The sequence below is a fragment of the Schistosoma mansoni genome, chromosome 3 (assembly GCF_000237925.1).
Source record: "Schistosoma mansoni strain Puerto Rico chromosome 3, complete genome".
NCBI lineage: Eukaryota > Metazoa > Platyhelminthes > Trematoda > Strigeidida > Schistosomatidae > Schistosoma > Schistosoma mansoni.
This window is the reverse complement of record NC_031497.1, coordinates 11,205,582-11,225,760: the sequence shown is the minus strand read 5'-3', so window position 1 is coordinate 11,225,760 and position 20,179 is coordinate 11,205,582. Positions and strand designations below refer to the sequence as shown.

Genomic DNA, 20,179 nt, shown 5'->3' with positions numbered 1-20,179 from the left:
TAATGGCGGTGTGGATCTGTTGCCTGGAGAACGACTTCTCGACCTTGAGTATGCGGATGATATTGTCTTACTGTGCGATAATGCCCAAGGCATGCAATCCGCACTTAATCAGTTGGCAATCAGTGTCCGCAGGTACGGTATGTGCTTTGCACCCTCCAAGTGCAAGGTACTCCTACAAGACTGGCAGGATTCTCATCCTGTACTCACCCTAGATGGTGAGCAGATTGAAGTAGTTGAGAAGTTCGTGTATCTAGGTAGCTACATAAGTGCTGGTGGGGGCGTGAGTGATGAGATTGATGCACGTATAATGAAAGCCAGAGCGGCTTATGCCAATCTGGGCCATCTTTGGCGCCTTCGTGATGTTAGTCTGGCTGTAAAAGGTCGGATCTACAACGCGTCGGTGAGAGCAGTTTTGCTCTGTGCTTGTGAAACCTGGCCTCTCCGAGTTGAGGATGTTAGACGTCTCTCTGTGTTCGATCATCGTTGTCTCCGAAGGATTGCTGACATTCAGTGGCAACACCATGTTAGTAATGCAGAGGTTCGGCATCGTGTGTTCGGGCGCAGAGACGATAATTCGATTGGTGTCACCATCTTGAAACACCGACTTCGGTGGCTTGGACATGTTTTACGAATGTCGTCCCAGAGACTTCCACGCCGTGCATTATTTGCCGACTCTGGGACTGGTTGGAAAAAGCGGAGAGGAGGTCAGTGTATGACATGGTGTCGTGGCATGAAAGAGAGCTGCAAAGGGCTAGCTTCTGTTGGTCCTTCACGACTCCCTGGTTGGGGTCCGAGAGATGGTGCAACACAGTGGCTAGAGACGTTATCAGATGTGGCTCAGAATAGAAGCCAGTGGCGGTCCTGCTGTAACCTTCTTCTACTTTCTTCATAAAGAGTGGCTATAACTATCCTAACTGAGAGAGCTCTTCTGGTTGTACATTCAGTTCCCCCCATCACTATTCTTCTCCTTTTCTTTTTTTTCCTTCTTTTATATATACGCATCTTCTTCCTTCTCCCATTCTCATTATTTTGTGTGGCGCATATGTATCCGGTGCCCTTTGTACAAATATATATGTGATTAAATAAAATGAAATAAAATAAAATAATAAACCATGCCAGACAGGTCGGTTGAAGAGCGGTGAGACTAGAAGCAGCAAACCCAAGGTCCGAAGGCGAAGTCGTACTGCTGACTGTACAGAGGTGTGACAGCAGTAAGGTGTTTCCTTCAGACAACCAGCATGACAACGATGCTGCCTTCCCACAAGGAGGGGTGGGGTTAGAAAAGGTCGACCCTAAAAATGCACACCTCGCCTTATCCCACGGATATCCGTCTCCGGCGGTAAGGTCCTTTGAAGAACGGAGCTAACACAAAAACTTTTCACAAAAAGGTCGTATGTGACCGACCTCAAGCAGTTGTCCCTTGGGCACTGCGGTCACGCTATCAGGTCATTAAGACCACTTCTAACCCAATTTCCTTTTCAGGTACCTCTAGAAGAATCCTTCCACGGTGTGGGAAACCGGGAAGTGATAACTGCCCTCATATCTCTTACAGCACTCAAGACCACTGTATTCATAATCAATCTCCTTCTTCAATTCCCACTATTCCTTCTACCTTGACTTTCAACACTAAACTTCCTCTCTCGGTTTCCTCCTCAAGTGTCACCATGGCCAACGATTCTAGTGCGCGAAACACTATCCCAGGTCTACTATAACCTCGCTCCAAACTACACATTGGAGCCTTCAACGTACGTACCCTATGCCAAATCGGTCAACAGGCCTCCTTAGCTAAAACCCTAGAATCTCGTACCATTGATGTATGCTGTGTCTCCGAAACACGCATACAGGATCCCAGTGTGGTCATTCACTTGACCTCACCTCGCCAAAATGGACAGCCAACAAAATACACCCTCCGTGTATCTGGCGACCCGTTGGCTAGTTCTCGCGGACTTGCAGGTGTAGGCATAGCACTAAGTACAAGGGCAGAACAAGCACTACTAGAATGGATCCCCGTTAACAGTCGCCTGTGTGCTGTCCGGCTAAATGGCTCCGTAAGAACTCGGAAGGATAGGGACACACGTCGTTGCCTTTTCGTCGTCCCTGCCTACGCTCCCACTGACTGCAGCCATGATGAAGTGAAAGATGACTTTTACAGAAGGCTCTCTGACCTTCTTCAAAAAGCTGCGTGCTCAGACATAGTAGTCGTAGCGGGTGACTTTAGTGCCCAATTAGGCAGCTTAAACCAAAGAGAAAGACATTTAGGTGGATATTTTAGTATCTTGGCTCAGCGAACAGATAATGGTGATCGTCTGTTGCAACTATGCTCAGACAATCGTTTATTTTTAGCAAGCACTAATTTTAAACATAAGGAGAGACATCGTCTAACATGGCGACCACCTGCACCAAACCAACGATGGACTCAAATAGACCATATTGTCATCAGTCATCGTTGGAGAGGCTCAATAGAAGATTGTCGCTCGTATTGGAATACTTGTTTAGACTCTAATCACGCTTTAATACGAGCGCGCATTTGTCTGCGCCTCAATGGACGCAGGAAAAGTACACTAAGAAGACCCATTAGGATTGAACTGGAGGACGAGAAAGCCAAATGTAAATTCCAGAAACAACTGAGTTCACATCTAGGCAGTTCTGTAAACAAGACTGACCCAGATGCTGCTTGGAAAGACATACGAACAGCTGTGGAAACAGCAGTAACATCTATTAGTTATTTAAACCATAGGGTTCCAAAAAACCAATGGATTTCTTCTAAGTCTATTTCACTGATGGATTCGCGTAAACTCATCCCATCAGGCTCTGAACATGACGAAGAGCGTAAAGAAATTAGATCTAGGTTAACTAAAAGTCTAAGGAACGATCGTGAGCAGTGGTGGGCAACGAAAGCAAAAGAGATGGAAAAGGCAGCGGCTGTAGGCAACACCAGGCAACTATTCAGACTAATAAAAGAAACTGGAATTAAGAAGTCAGGTGTAAGTGAGACAATCTCGGAAAAAGACGGAACCCTTATCTGCTCTCAACCCAAACGTTTAGAACGATGGGCGGAACACTTTAAGGAGCAGTTTAGTTGGCCTTCAGCTACTGCACAACTACCCACTATTCCTAGAAAACCTGAATGGAACATTGAAGTAGGCCCCCCAACCCTACTTGAAGTTCAAAAGGCTATAGGTAATCTGAAACGAGGAAGAGCAGCTGGTCCTGATGGATTGGCTCCAGAGGTCTTTAAATATGGTGGTCCAATTTTAGCGATTAGGTTGACTAATATTCTGGCTGAAATCTGGGAGACGGATGTAATCCCATCCGACTGGTCACAATCACTGATTGTCCCAATATATAAAAAGGGGTCAAAATCATCCTGTGATAACCATAGAGGGATTAGTCTGACTAACATAGTATCTAAAATACTAGCCTCAATAATTATCAGGCGCCTAACTAAGACTCGTGAACTGCAAACACGAGGAAATCAGGTTGGCTTCAGACCTGGTCGTGGCTGTATCAACCACATATTCACCATTCGTCAAGTTTTAGAGCACAGACACGCTTATCGGCGTCCGGCAATGATAGTTTTTCTTGACTTGAAAGCAGCATTTGACTCTAGACCGAGAGGTTCTGTGGCAGTGTCTGTCATTGAAAGGTGTACCTGAGAAGTACATAAACCTTGTGAAGGCTCTTTACTCGAACACTATCAGTCGAGTGAGAGCTTATGGCGAACTGTCATCTGATTTTACAACCTCAAGTGGTGTCCGATAAGGCTGTCCACTATCCCCATTTTTGTTTAACTTCATCATAGACCTACTACTCGAAATAACGCTCTCGTCGACTGAATTTTCAGGAATTGATCTCCTACCAGGGGGACCACTAAGCGACTTAGAATACGCAGATGACATAGTCCTGTTTGGTGAAGACGCTGGCAAAATGCAGAGTCTTCTGTTGGAACTCAGTAATAATGCCAGGATGTTTGGGATGCGTTTCTCCCCATCCAAATGTAAATTGTTACTCCAGGACTGGCCTGCGTCAACACCTGAACTAAGGATAGGGAGTGAAGTAGTCGAACGCGTGGACAACTTCACTTATCTTGGAAGTCTGATCAGCCCTAATGGGTTGGTGTCTGACGAAATCTCAGCACGGATTCAAAAAGCTCGTTTGGCTTTTGCCAACTTACGTCACCTATGGCGAAGACGAGATATCCGTCTATCAATTAAGGGACGAGTATACTGCGCATCAGTTCGCTCTGTTCTACTTTACGGCTGTGAAACATGGCCATTAAGAGTAGAAGATACTCACAAGTTACTAGTATTTGACCACAGATGCCTTAGAAATATTGCTCACATCTGCTGGGATAACCGGGTAAGTAATAGTGAGGTTAGACGCAGGGTATTAGGAAACGATGGTAAATCAGTTGATGAGGTGATGAATCTTCATCGACTGAGATGGTTGGGCCATGTGTTACGTATGCCTGAACACCGTTTACCACGACGCGCTATGATGACTAGTGTTGGGGATGGTTGGAAGAGAGTTAGGGGCGGCCAAACCAAAACATGGCATCAGTGTTTGAAGTCACTAACTTCTAGCCTGAGCCATGTTGGCAGATGCAGACTACCTGGTTGGGGTCCGCGTGACTATCGTAACCAATGGTTGGAGACTCTAGGTGACATGGCTCAGAATCGATCACAATGGCGTAGGTGTATACACTCTTTATCTTCCCTTAAACTTGAGACTAAAATTGCTTCATATCTCTCTTCCTTCCTGTACTATATCCTTATATACAACCTTTCTTTATATACTACCACCACTAAATTAATTACTTCTATGAATCCGGTGTTCATCTTGTTGTGCTAACGAGGTATGGCAACTTGGACCGATGCATATATGTGCCTGGTCCTACGTTGTAGCTGACTGACTTCTACGAACTGAATCTTTCTTCTGTATCATATTTTTCCTATGAAACCTTTTTTTACTACCATTGAAGTACTTTCATGGACGTGAGAAATGCTACTTTAACTGAAAAGATTCTTTCTGGAAATTTTCCCAACTGAATTGCTACTCCCACTATTTTTGACTCATTTAGAAAAGGTTCCAAAATCGGAATGCATAACGTAGAGGAACTCATCCATATGGCTCCATATGACCCCTGGAGCCATGATAAGGTCACAAAAACTCTCTCAGCCTTGACTACATAGCTTCATTACTGTTTGTGTGTACTCCGGTTGTGTAAAGTTATCATTTTTACTATGGATATGTCCCCACAACACTCATACCACTGAACAGCCGAAGCTTCAGTAACATCTGCGATTATTGCAGTCAATTTTAGTGGTGCTTTTACTATACAGTTCGCGGAAATTGTTATAATATGCCTTAATCTCAGTATGGATTGGGCGATAAAGGTTCCTATTCTAGCAAACGTCTTCCTTCAACATATATTACATCGAGGGACAACATCACGGTAGTCTGCACAAGGACTACAAGTCATTTAATTACCACAATCACAAATAAAGTAATTTCTTATTAGTCTCATTTGTTGTAGCCGCTTAATTGTCAAGTCTTCTCTAAAATTCTCTGCGGACCGATCGTACATGAGCATCAGGTACTGAAATTGGCGCCGTGACCTTGAAATCCCTCAAACGCTACTGATTGGCTCGTCCATAAATTATAGTCTCGCCCTCAGTTATTTAAAAGTGAGACGTCCTTATATACTATGAGTTACTATTAGAGGTCTTTCCTAAAGATTATGACAATGGTGTCCTATTAATACTGTTCTAGTGTTTGATGTCTAACTCCAAATGAATAACCGGATCCCATTCTTTATTCATTTACGTTCCTTACTATTACTCTCTTAGAAAGGAACTGGTAACTGGCATGTCTTTGAACTCATGTGACGTTATTTCTTCATAATTGGGACATGAACTTGTTTTCATTTATTCCAAGCGCTATAGTAATGCTCTCAGAATTAATTGTTATAGGATCAATAGTCAACAGTATTTTCCTAATTTCACGTTAGAACCCCATTATTTGCTACACAAGTTTTGATTTTCGTCTGGATTGAATTGTCATTTTCTTTAAAAGGGAAAGGTGAAAGTAACGTTTTGCTACGTTCATTTCCATATCCAAGCTCTAATACCTGGATTCAGTGCTAAATCTAACGAAGAATTTTATATTTCTGTTTTGGATAGTCCCGGCTGGGCCCATGCTTTTGCCCCCAAATGCCCTGGTACGGCCGAGAGTGGGGAGAGTCCGCTCTCCCTCTCGAAATGCTCTCACATGGCCAGGCGTATATAACCTCTACCTGGGAAGTCCTACTCACTGCCTTCTCGCAAAAAGGTGTTGTTTACGAAATTGAGAGGACGAAAAGCGAATGTCCGGCGCTTTAACCGGGTTGGTGGACAAGGCGAGTCCACCTAGGGGAGTTGGAAAACTCTGATTCCAAACCAATGATGCACATGGGCTCCAGTATCCTGAAGGAACGAATGGCGTATAAACCAACTGTTGGTCACCGGCTACCATGGGACTGCATCTCCTCACGATGCTCCACTGCCTTGTGGGTCAGACCTTTAGGTCAAAGGCTCCGGGTGTGGGCCCCTAAGAAAACCACCTGCTTCAGTCTGGGCACCTGGGCAGCATCACAGCCCTCACACAAATCAAATGAGATTTGTAAGGCGCATATGTATCTGGTGCTTCCTTGTACCAATATTTATGTGTTTAAATAATAAATAAAATAATAACCGGCTTATAAAGTTTGGGAATAAAATTTGTTTTTACCTCTGAAGCCCCACACCGTATTTGTAACTATAGTGACATATTAAAATTCAAATCCATTGTTAGAACTCCCAAAACCAGTAAATTCAACGAAGCCAATAATCTTTTACAAAAAAACCCATAACATTTTGTACAGTGTGTTGATATTTTTAGATAAGCTAGAGATGTAGGAATTTCTTGTTTTCCTTAGTTCTCATTGATTTGACAGTCATTTGCTGGGAGGCGTTTATGAAATATCACCATAGGTCTTTTATAATAAACTGAGTAAAGCCAATTGTTATTCTACTTGACATTTTTGAGCTCTGATGTAGGTTTCTGATTTTTATGCTTGTAACTAGTGTGTGCGCTATTTAATTCTGGAAGTAAAGATGCATCTCATTATTCTTGCTAGTTTCTTTCAAAGCATTTGCTTGTACAATATTATAGCTTTTGATTTTTAATTTTAAAGATCCACTCCTGTGATATGACTCATCCTGGTTTATCCATCATCAAGTTACCAACTACGGATTCTGCACCAGGTAACAACTTTATAGAAAGTGCAGGAGAAAAGGTCGCTCAGCGTGTCGTGTTGTTTCCAAAACAGAGTAACCCAGGAAGCCAACTTATTTGGCGTGGTGGTTGTTTGCAAAGCATTTTGAGTGATGTGCCAAGTCAAAATACTCAGTCCAGTGTTGGGCAGCTAGGTAACAGCTTTGGAGAAACCTTACAAAGAAAGATAGTTAACATAAACCCTTTTGAGGACAAACCCTTATCTTTGTCATTGCCATCGGTTTGGAATCAAAATCAGCAGGATCCTACTAGAGATGGAATCTGTTCCTTAAGTTCGAAAAACAAAAACTTAAAGAGACCTAGGAATGAGTTCAATCCTAATAATCCTGAAGGTAACAGTGATTCATCTGAGGAAAAATCATCTACAAAAGTCTCAGTAACCAAACCTCGCATTCGGGCACAAACGAAACGTTCAGGTATACTACTTTTGGTGTTGGTAAAATATAAGCTGCACTCTCGAATTGCATTTTATTGTTGTTGATTATAGCTTCATTTTAACCAGAAAATATCATTGTGGGGAGTAAATTGCTGTATGTACGGTTGCTGTTGGTGTATTATTACAGCGTTGTAGTTACTGAGGGGTAGTGAAGGGACAAACAGCATGGCAGAGTTTAAAATATGAAACCGATAAAACAGTCGAATAGGTTATTATATTTTAAAGTTGTCACTAACCCACTGTTTAATTAGGCACAATTTTGCACCATCGATCTAATTTTCCACATTTTGAATCGCTATAATGAGTGGAAAAATTAGCAGAATGAGAATCATGGGAAGAGAAACGTATTTCAAAAAGGATAAACACCAAAACTTACTCATGAGAAATAAAATTGTTCAGTAGAAAAGTACAGATCTTTGTTTACGGTAGTTGTATCTGGCATCAAATGATACACCAAAAACTTCCATAGTAGCTCTATCGTTGTTTGTGTTGGATGTAATATCGTATACACGTAAACTTAAATTAACAGATAAATTGGAGTACCACATTAATCAAAGAAGTAGATTAGTGGGTTTGCTGTTAAACCATTCGGCTCAGTCAATAGTTCACAGGTTTGTACTCCTCCCTACCTACGTTGGTTTGGTCAGGTATGTAGTATCACTAGGCATCACATAAAGTGTGGCTCAAAGCTGAGCAGAAAATCCTGTTCTTGGCAAATTGGTCACATTAGTAATTAAACAAGGGAATTTTTACCAATGATATATACGTGTAACTTGAACAGTGAAGCTAACCGTCTTAGCTAAATTCATCTGTTATTTATTCGGCGTACTGCAAATATTTAAGTAATAAGCTCGAACGCTACATGTGGTCCCAAAATAGTTAAACGACTCCTCATGCTGATGTATAAGCATAAATACGTAATTGCGTATTGGATGATAACTATCCACATTGACCAAAGCTCAATATTGTTGGGTAGCTAAAAAAAAATAAAACTTAGTAATCATGATATTCACCATATAAAAATCAGAACCAGGAAGCAAGATTTTACAGCTGCGAATAAGAGTCGTAACTCAAACGACCATTCCCGTACAGTAAACAACTGATCTCTTCTAAGTTAGCTACTCCGAAAAACAAATTTTGTTAAGATTTGTTGATAGAGACCAAGTTGGTTCAGTTATATATCAATTAGGTGATTATTAATTAAAGAGTCTCATTAACAGAGTAATTGTCACTGAACACAAAATCTTATTGAAGTAATCAATGCAAAAATCAAACAAGTAACGACAACTAGAAGTTAGTGAATATAATTCACTCAGAATAGTTTAGTACAACGAAAATGAGTTGAAACTGATTCAATGCAAATCACCTTAAATCAAAGTGCGAAGTGAAGATTGACCTTCTTCATTATACGTTGTATTTGAGGATATAGCATCCTGAACACAAGGTATTTAAAATTGACCTATGGTCATAGTCATATTTACAGGATTTGTTTTTAGTTGTTGTTTTTCCTATATTTTAAGTAAGGAATGTAGTAATACTCCGTCATCTATGGGAAGATAATTATCCTGAAATGTTGACCCAGTATTCCGGTTCAGATGTTGCACTTATATGGTAACTGATAATCCATATCAATTAAGGTCAAAAGTGTGTAGGTAGGGCCATTAGTACTTAAGCTTCTCTTCATTTTGGACCACGGCCTTGAATATGTATTGGATAGATTTGTGTACTTCACTTTTAGTGACAGATCTACTAAATAATATCAACGATTGTATACTAAATTTTGGTATCTTTTTATTTTTATTACTGTAAAATTCCAGGGCGGCGAAATGCTCCAAAAGTAAGTCATGTAAAATGTTTGCATGTATCACACTACCAAGAATCTTAATCCATTAGTTAAATCAGTAATCTGAAAATATTTCTTTTTCTACCTAATTCCAGTATATTTTATATTTCTCGGAAGCCACTTCTCCTGGGACTGTCATTCTAAAGATGTATATATATATATATATCACTTTTTGAGTTTATTTCATGATTCGAAATTTGTTTTTGTGAAATGGGTACCACTTTATCGCATAGAACGTTGGTTAGAAATTTTAATTGATGTGGCTGAAAATAAATATTCCAGTTGTGCCACTACAATCAATCCTAGCTAATTTTTTTAAAATTTGGGTTGTCTTTTTGCACCCTTTTAATTTCGTGTGTCAAGTTACTGTTAACTTTTAAAAAGTTTGTGGTACCTAGTAATTAGATACTTTTGAGAATTATTAGTATTAAAGAGCGCCAAACCTAACACAAACGTACATCAGCCTAAGTTCCCGTACCAAATGGCGAGACGAAATTAACGGTATATATAGCATTGAGGTCGAAATAATCGTAGTATAAGTCAGTCATAAGCAACGTGGAACCTGCTATATTTGTGGATCGGTTAAAATCAATAATAGAGGGAAAGACCAAACTTGAAGAACATGGTATAAAGCAGGCGAATAATAAATATGAAATAATACTAAAACTTGAGATACAGGAGAAGATAAAGAGTAAATGCGTTTGCGGTATTGTGATTGATTTTGAATCATCTCATAGAAACTATACTTGAATTTCAGCTTCATCGTGGGTGATAAATATCAGTATGATGAACAGTTTACCTAACTAAATATTTTAGTAAATCATAAGCATCCTAGTTTTATATGCTTAATATGGTCACTTTTAAACATATTTCACGAATCATTAGTCTTTTTAACGGAATTATCTGTTTTATTTAGCCTGTACAACAACCTCTCCTCCTAACCTTGCGACCTTTTCATCCACCTGGAAACTTGTTACTTCCTGCACTTGATCTAATGTCTAAGTTTGGTAAGTTAACTGATTTTTTTGTAAACGTAGTTATTACTCTGTGTAGCTGTTTTTTCCCGTAAATAAATGTTTCCACCAAACTTATCTAAAGACGTTACAAAAGATCCTATTCATTGCAAACTAACGCCGCATAATAGTCTGTTTTGGTTTGTATGTGTTGAGTGAAGATAGTATAAATCGTTTTCCTTTTGTGTTGAGAAAAACATCGTTAATCTTAGTGATTTTCCTTTTAAGTACCTGTGGCATGTGCAAGAAGTAAAGTTGAGTTCCGATTTTCTCAGCTTTTGTGTTATGCATATCTGGCTTCAAGGTTGAATTTTGCCATCCTAATTACTGGTTGCCAGTCGGTGGAACTGAATTGATACGAACTATATTGTTGCATCAAAATGAACACTTTGTTATTTACACTGTATCTGAATGATAAATGACTTTCGAATCATTAGCTTATGGAAGTTTAAATAGCCAAAAAGTAAGTTTGTATATAATTTGAACAGAGAAATGAGAAGACAAATTTTGTGAGATAGTACCATTTCGTGCTTTCTCGTCAGTCACATACAAGCAACATGTTATTCGTGTAAATACAGTTTTGAAGATAAGGTCAAAATTTCTTATTTAGCATGACATTCACTCACTAGAACCATGGTAAACAAAGGTCAACGTACAGTTGTTTTTGAACACATAAAGTTGGACTTTTCCGACCAATCAAGATATCTTCGAGTAGTTTGAGTGTGTGTGGGTTTTGATGACATGTCACAACTCTAAAGGCTGATTTTGGGTCAATTTGATGACCACTCATCATTAGATGTTTTGCAATGGACGAGGCTGGGTTTCTTGATCGATCTTGAGATGACGGGCTAGGTGGATGAATCATGGATTTGATTAACCATCTTGGAATATGTTCCCCTATCCTGTCCTCCAATCGGCGATCTGTCCTACCTAAGTAACTTTCTCCGCAGTTACATGTGAATTGGTAAATACAGTGGGATTTGGACTGAATCGGTCTTGGAGACTTGATAGGGTTAACTGAGATCGATTGAGTTGTTGTGATAAGCCTCAGATTAGCTGCATTGAAGGTCTTTTTTATTGCAGCTGCAGTCTGTTTGGTTGTAATTTTCATGCAATGATCACCCTTGAAAGGTAACTGTAGGTATACTGGTTTCTTGGGCACATCCGTTGCTATCAGTTTCGTCGTATTTGTGTTCTGATGACCAATAAACGTTTCAGGATATCCGTTTAATTTAAGTGTCTCAGTAATAAGCTTAAATTCGTCGTCCAATGTATCTACAGTGCAGATTCTGCTTGCCCGAGCGAATAAAGTTTTGACAATAGAACGTTTATATTGTATGGGGCAGAAACTAGTGAAGTGGAGGTACTGTCCCAACCAGGTGGGTTTGCGATGTACTCTGCGTCTGATCGATCCGTCTGGACGGTGATGGAGCAGGATGTCGAGGAAAGCTAGTTCATTATTGTTTTCTTCCTCATAAGTGACTTTCAGATTCGGGTGAATTGCATTAAATAAATCATTGACTTGATTAATATCTGTAGACTGTGGTAATATGACAAGAACATCGTCGACATATCGTTTGTAAAGTGTAATACCATCAATGAAGTGACTCACTTGCCTTTCTATCATTCCCATGAATATGTTTGCTAAAACAGGTCCGAGAGGGCTTCCCATAGCCACTCCATCGATTTGCATATATGCTTTACCTTGGAAATAGAATTTTATATTCTGTGTGCACAGCAAAATTAGATCTCAAAGATAGGTAGTAGGAATGGGTATTCTTATGTTGTGTGAAGTTATGAAATCACAAATAAATTCCACAGTTTCTTCGAGAGGTACATTTGTGAACAAAGAGTTTACATCGAAAGAACACATCCGACTATTAGAAATATTCAAGTGTTCCAAGGTTGGGAGAAGTTCAAAAGAATCAATGACAGTATGTGTCGACAGTTGTTTACAAACAGGATCCAAAATTCCTTTCAACCACTTTGCTAGCTTATGGTATGGTGAATTTATCATGGACAAAATTGGTCTCATAGGTGTTCCAGGCTTATGCAGTTTCGGTAAGCCATACATTTCTGGTGTGCATGTACCAATGCAAATCGATGGAGTGGCTATGGGAAGCCCTCTCGGACCTGTTTTAGCAAACATATTCATGGGAATGATAGAAAGGCAAGTGAGTCACTTCATTGATGGTATTACACTTTACAAACGATATGTCGACGATATTCTTGTCATATTACCACAGTCTACAGATATTAATCAAGTCAATGATTTATTTAATGCAATTCACCCGAATCTGAAAGTCACTTATGAGGAAGAAAACAATAATGAACTAGCTTTCCTCGACATCCTGCTCCATCACCGTCCAGACGGATCGATCAGACGCAGAGTACATCGCAAACCCACCTGGTTGGGACAGTACCTCCACTTCACTAGTTTCTGCCCCATACAATATAAACGTTCTATTGTCAAAACTTTATTCGCTCGGGCAAGCAGAATCTGCACTGTAGATACATTGGACGACGAATTTAAGCTTATTACTGAGACACTTAAATTAAACGGATATCCTGAAACGTTTATTGGTCATCAGAACACAAATACGACGAAACTGATAGCAACGGATGTGCCCAAGAAACCAGTATACCTACAGTTACCTTTCAAGGGTGATCATTGCATGAAAATTACAACCAAACAGACTGCAGCTGCAATAAAAAAGACCTTCAATGCAGCTAATCTGAGGCTTATCACAACAACTCAATCGATCTCAGTTAACCCTATCAAGTCTCCAAGACCGATTCAGTCCAAATCCCACTGTATTTACCAATTCACATGTAACTGCGGAGAAAGTTACTTAGGTAGGACAGATCGCCGATTGGAGGACAGGATAGGGGAACATATTCCAAGATGGTTAATCAAATCCATGATTCATCCACCTAGCCCGTCATCTCAAGATCGATCAAGAAACCCAGCCTCGTCCATTGCAAAACATCTAATGATGAGTGGTCATCAAATTGACCCAAAATCAGCCTTTAGAGTTGTGACATGTCATCAAAACCCACACACACTCAAACTACTCGAAGATATCTTGATTGGTCGGAAAAGTCCAACTTTATGTGTTCAAAAACAACTGTACGTTGACCTTTGTTTACCATGGTTCTAGTGAGTGAATGTCATGCTAAATAAGAAATTTTGACCTTATCTTCAAAACTGTATTTACACGAATAACATGTTGCTTGTATGTGACTGACGAGAAAGCACGAAATGGTACTATCTCACAAAATTTGTCTTCTCATTTCTCTGTTCAAATTTATCAAAGGGAACCACTGTTTTGAATTTGTATATAATTGACGGAAATCGCTGAATATATCGCTTGACAAGTCATGAACTTTTGTTAAACTATAGTGCACAACTTGAACGTAAATCCTGACTCAGGGGTCTACAGCTGACGCGCTCGCCCTAAGACGTAGGTGGTCTGTAGCCATGAAAAAAAGAACATGTATTTAAATTAATTTCTACAACCAAGCAGATAAACTGAATTCGAGTCCCAGAGTGAACATCAACTTTGAGATGCAGGTAAATCCAGCTGACGAGTCCCAAATAAGGCGAAACGCGCGTCCTGGATTTCACTGCTAGTCACTGTCTATCTTTGCTTATAATACAAGATGCGTTCCCATTTTTAAAACGGTACGACATAAAGTGCTACGCGATTAATTTCCTATCACATTTAATAGCCTATTTATTCAACTAATTTTTAGCTCATCATGTAAATCTTTCCCCATAGTTAATTTATGCACTCCTGTATTTTATAAAAAAAGAGTAAATTCAACATAATAAATTGTCAAAGTGTATTTATTTAAACATTTTGACTAGTTTTTATGGCCTATGTATATGTAGTCTCTAAGAAAAAGTAGAAGGTCGATTTGATCGTTATTTTCCTATTTAAGAATGTTAAATTTCTTTACCTTTCATGAACTTTTACTATAAATATTAGGAAGTGGTTTAAAAAAAATATCAATCGAACTATAAGTGTTGCGTTTCTCAAGTGAATTCAATATGTAGTATTTCATTATATATAATTTTGTTCAAACAAAAATACTATATTTGTTTCAGTCACAAACTAATATCTGTTAGAAAACACTTTAAAAACATACTAGATCGGTAAGTTTAAACTTCAATCTTGCTCATAGTTGGATGTGTAAAATTTTGTACTAGGGTGATTTAGTTCTTGATTCTCAATAGTTCTCGACGAAATATCATTCCCTAATGAAGGTTATACCCAAATTAGTTAATTTTCGCATAAACTGCTACATCAAATACATATGAAAGATTTAAAAATTTGCTTTTGTAACATATATATATATATATATATGTCTTGCTACTAATGTCCTTACCACAATACTGTTGTTTTTCATAGATGGCTTAGTTTCATTTGAAAATGAAAAGTTAGTAACAAATAACACTTCGAGTGGTTTATCAACTATCAACGAAGAAAATGTTGACGAGACATCAACAACAGTTAGTGCTTGTGTATCAACTACCGGTCGGATGAAAAGTAGCGCAGGAATAAATGATATCGACTTTGAGGTTAGTTTTCACTAGTTACCCACTTTTTTCTCACCTGGATTTTTATTCATCAAGAATTAAAATATTGGTCATATTATTTATATTGTGTTGAAACGTATTATGAAATTCAGACAGGTTTACTTTGAATATTTGACAGACATTATTGTTGTCTTCCTGTTATATTTGAAGCGATTATGAGTTTCCTAACCTGAGAAGGGGACGAAGACTCTGTTACCAAAGACCAATAAGTTAGCTATTCTGACGCGACCCAGCCCCGCTAACTAGAGTAAGAAGTCCGATTCCGAAGTGGGAAAATATATTCCGCAAGCAACCAGAAGCACAAGCAGTCACAACAGGCACAAATCAAACGTATATATACAGCATAAAATTGTCTTTGGGAAGCGTTATGAAATAGCATACTAAAAGATACAACATCCCCAACACTTCCTCATTTGCCTACTTCAGTTCAATCAATTATTGTTTTTTGATTTGACTAAAAATACTATCGACCCGGTTAACATCTGTAGTCCTTGTAGGATTTGCTTGTATTTATCAATAAATGAGTTCGGGACTCGTGTTTCTTTGAATTAATATGTAGTTGTTAGACAACTGTTCAGAAAGTTGTTGATGTTTACTTACTGAAGAGTTTCGTCACCATTATTATTATTATTATTATTATTATTGTTATTATTATTACATTCACCCACTTAATACACAAAATTTGATAAAACTAAACACCATAAAATCTAGGATTCTAAATCTTTTTGTTGTATTACATCCGTCCTCAAACGAACTGAAGATCCCCAATCAATTAATCACAATTTTATTTTCTTCTATTAGTTATTAGCTTCATGGTAGCTGTTTGGAGCTGGAATATGAAATTCCCTCCGTCTAAACTAATGTATTGCCGCGTATTAGTTGTACTAACACTTATCATTCTGTCAAATATGTCTCTATATATCTCAAATCGAATGATATTGATTGCGTAAAACAATGGCTAATTCAAAACTAGTGCACTCGTTTTTAAACTTGAGATTTTTTAAATTAAAACTAATAGACAACTGGACGACTTGGTGTCGAGCATCCCGGGAATAAAACTAAAAACGTTTGTATTGCTCTCTAATTTTTTAATCATAGGTTGAAAAGAAACAAATGATAGAAAATGTAATGCAATTGATTAACAAAGATTGAGTTTTTGCATTAATTGCAGATTTTTTGTCACTTAAAAGTACTTTTTAGTTGCCTAAAACTTAGTAATGTTAAGAAAAATTTGAATTGTAACCCAGTGAGTAAAACTAAAGTGGTCACCTAAGCGGATCGCAAATGTAAAATTGAAACAAGTTAACAAGCTATATAAAATAGATCATTGGTATTCTTCATAGATTTGCAATAACTATGTATTGTATTATAGATTTTGGTCATGTGTAAAATTTACCGAATAATTCTAACTTATATGTATCCTCTGTATCAAGGAATTTAAGCATTATAGACGTCTCAATGGGTATTCACTTTTCGTACATGTCAATAAGAAAAAATATGAATCATTTCCAGGCTCGACACCCGTTGATGATACAAATGATTCCAATGATAACATACAAACTGGCCTTGGTACCTCCAGTTCAGGAAAAGAAAACCAGAAGTCCAATCGTAGATGGCAGGTTTGTAACCCATATATATATATATATATATATATATATATATATCATTGATACTTTATCTTTCTATTTTATTGTTTTAATCGATTTGAAAAATGGTACTTATTCATGATCTCACTGTATTCTGTTTATCAAAGTTAAGGTGTCGGCGGAGTTTTTATTTCTCTATGATGCATGATTGTAAAAGCTGTACTGGCGAGATCTTGGCTTTTTTAGTGGCACACTGAAATTCTTTTTCAGGAAACAATATCTAGTTCGGAAGGCCCCCTGCCTTTCTTAAGATACATCTATCACAGATGATTACACATCCTTCAACATTTTGGTTTATCGGCAAGAATTTTATCGCTAGATGTTCTTGACGTTTAAATATACGCAAGGTTTTTGCTTTAAATATTTGTAAAAGCTTCAGCACTGTTGGTAGCTGTTTCGCTCTATTCGCGGGTATTTATGATGATTAATACCATTAATTTCAATTTTTCAGTGATTTATTTCTTAATCACACTCATTATGTGAAAACAACGGCACGGAACCTCACGAAGCCATTGCTTAAGGTCAAGAGGGATCTGTCAAATGAGTTTTTCTTACTGTATCAAATTTTATCGAACACCTGGTCGATAAGATCAGACCATCAGTGTCATGTAAACAAGACCTCAGTAAAATCTCTTGAAATGTTATGAGAATCCGATGTTTTTATTGAAACAGTGTAGTTAAGTCGTATACATAACCAAAGGATGATCTTCCACATGAAGTCAGCAAAAATCGTAAGAACTCAAAATCCTCATCAATTTCTAAAGCACCTAGTTGAATTAAGACTTAGTAAATAATAATTCCCCAAATTAGGGAAGTTTGCCAGGCTAAACGGTGGATTTATTTCAAATTCATTTACTGAGATTTTACAAATACATTCTTCCTCTTCAATGTCTCATACCAACTCGGCGCCCAAATACTGTGAAACGAAAGTTCCTATATGGGGAAATTTGCATTTGAAAAGCACCAAAAATTTAGTTTTCAATGAAATATCTTGTAGTTTTTCAATCTTCTTGACCATTTTTTTCCAAACTAATAAATGAGAACCGGGAAGTTAAGATTTATTTAGCTGAAAACTAGGAGTGTCAGAAATAAAATTGATTACTGAAAAATATGAGTAACTGAGAAACCTTCACATCCTAGTAAATACAATTTTGTGTTTGACTCAACTTACTGTAAATGTCATAATTATGCGTTTTGATAAATTAAATTCTAAAGGTACGAATCATTGTACAGTATTTTGATTTCAATAGGCCTTATGTAACTATTCTGATTTGTTAATTTCGAATAAATTGAGCATTGGGTAGATTATTATAAATAAGTAATATATTCTCTGAAGAAGTGGCTTACACTGAATCACGAAACGTCAGAAAATCTAATTTTTCTACTGATTGGGATATTACAAATATATTTATTTATATTCTAATTTTTTCATTTAATATTCAGAAAAATAGACCATTATATAAAAGCAAGAAAAGATACGAAATTTTGATCTTGTAGAACAAGTTGAAAATCATTGAAGGAGTTAGCAATTACGAATTGTATAGTATTTAATTGAGATGCGATGAGATTTTTGACAATAATTGCTATCAAATGTTTATTTTTACAATTGATTGATCACTGGGTGGTGATCAATGTCATGCGTGTCAAGTCCTTCTTAGTGCTGATCGAATGCTATCGATCAAGTTGCAATGTGGCCACCAGTCTAGGTGGCTGGACACTGCGTGCACTATATATATTGAGGTAAGATGGTGGTTGTAGGTGGTCAACAGGAAACCCTGGACCCGGGTTTCGTGCTACTTGGCACTCGTCAGCTAGGTGTACCTGTAATCTTGAGGGAACTGATGCTCCCTGACGGATTCGATCCCGTATCACTCAGTTTCACAGTCAGAGACGTTACCACTGAGCTATGCGGGCCGCGACCGACCTCCTGTAGGACTGAGATGTAATCACAATTGATTGATCACTGGGTGGTGATCAACGTCATACGTGTCAAGTCCTTCTTAGTGCTGATCGAATGCTATCGATCAAGTTGCAATGTGGCAACAGGAATTTAAGTAACTGAGAGCAAAATAACATAGAACTATGTAGAAAGTGTAATTTGGCACGTAAATCTACTTACCTAGGTGCTTGGAATATTTCTTAGGCGTATAAGGAAAGTAAATACTAGCCATCTATGGTACACAAGTGAATTTTCATTTATTGAGCAGTTAACTATCATCACCTACGCCTGTAGTTAGCCAACGAACCCTGGCATGTACTGTATTGTTTTAATCAACATGGGATACATAGTGTTGCCTAGTTGGCTGTTTCCAGATATTTTGTTGAGTTTGGTGTGGTACAACACAATAAATTGATTGTTGATTAGTTAATTCAAATACACTTATTCGTTCATTTTTATCCAACTGAGCTGTTTTGTTTATTTAAGGCTTTATGGTTAACTGTGCCAGAAAAAGTTAAACGTGAATGGAAAAACAAGGCAAAACGTCTTTTAAAACAAATTGAACAGCATGGAAAACGGGAAGTTATATCTGAAGATAGAAAATTAAGAGAACGTGATCGTTTGGAAGTTCAACTCAGTCGCACACAAACAACATTTTATAGTTTGCTTGATCTGGCCGCTCATTTCCAGCTTTTGTGTGATCGATTCGCAACATTTTCTAAAAGTGTTAATGATTATGAGGTAATTGAAAATTTCAACTATAGTAGTTCTTTATGACCAGGAAATCAGTAGCGTGAACCGGTTATGATTAGAGTTGTTTGCTCAAACTTTTACTGTTCATAACATTATCTATGAGCTTTTGCAACAAATATCTAGTTCATTACCTGTTTTGTCGGATAATTAAATATCAATCTAGTATGCTAATAACAAAACCTCGAGGCGATATATCCTACACTCAGATATTTTAAATCATTTTATGTTATATTTAAATAACAGTTCGGAATGTCGAGCTACTGTATTTTTATTTTGAAGACACTTCCTCACTAAAAGTTAATTTTTATTACCTAGCCAATTAGCAAATAGTCTGTAACGAAAATTCAATTCGTCCTTCTGTCTACAGCATCATGTGACCTTTGTAGCTATCTGAAGCGGAAATAATAAATCTCGTTCTTATAATCTACTGGATAATCGTGAATTTTATTTCAGATATGATCCATACAGTGAATGTACTGCGAAAAACCATTTAAAATCTTCCAGATCCATGTATTGTACTCAAGATTACCTGCGGTCTAAGTTTATTAAAGTAGTATCTTGTTTTTGGTATTGCAAGCTATTTCATCATGTAAAAGGTTAATTATATATATATATATATATATATATATATA

At 37.8% G+C, this 20,179-nt stretch overlaps 1 protein-coding gene across 1 annotated transcript in view; it reads left to right on the top strand.

Annotated features, from left to right (window-relative positions):
• The window catches only part of Smp_181380 (putative 26s proteasome non-ATPase regulatory subunit), a 33,735-nt gene that overhangs the window by 3,807 nt on the left and 9,749 nt on the right, over positions 1–20,179 (top strand). Inside the window, exons 2-7 of the mRNA XM_018799205.1 lie at positions 7,214–7,730; positions 9,568–9,587; positions 10,510–10,600; positions 15,022–15,191; positions 16,643–16,828; positions 19,281–19,535. Of these exons, the coding sequence (XP_018651017.1) occupies positions 7,229–7,730; positions 9,568–9,587; positions 10,510–10,600; positions 15,022–15,191; positions 16,643–16,828; positions 19,281–19,535 (1,224 nt within the window). The 5' untranslated portion in view covers positions 7,214–7,228. The remainder of the gene's footprint in view (positions 1–7,213; positions 7,731–9,567; positions 9,588–10,509; positions 10,601–15,021; positions 15,192–16,642; positions 16,829–19,280; positions 19,536–20,179) is intronic.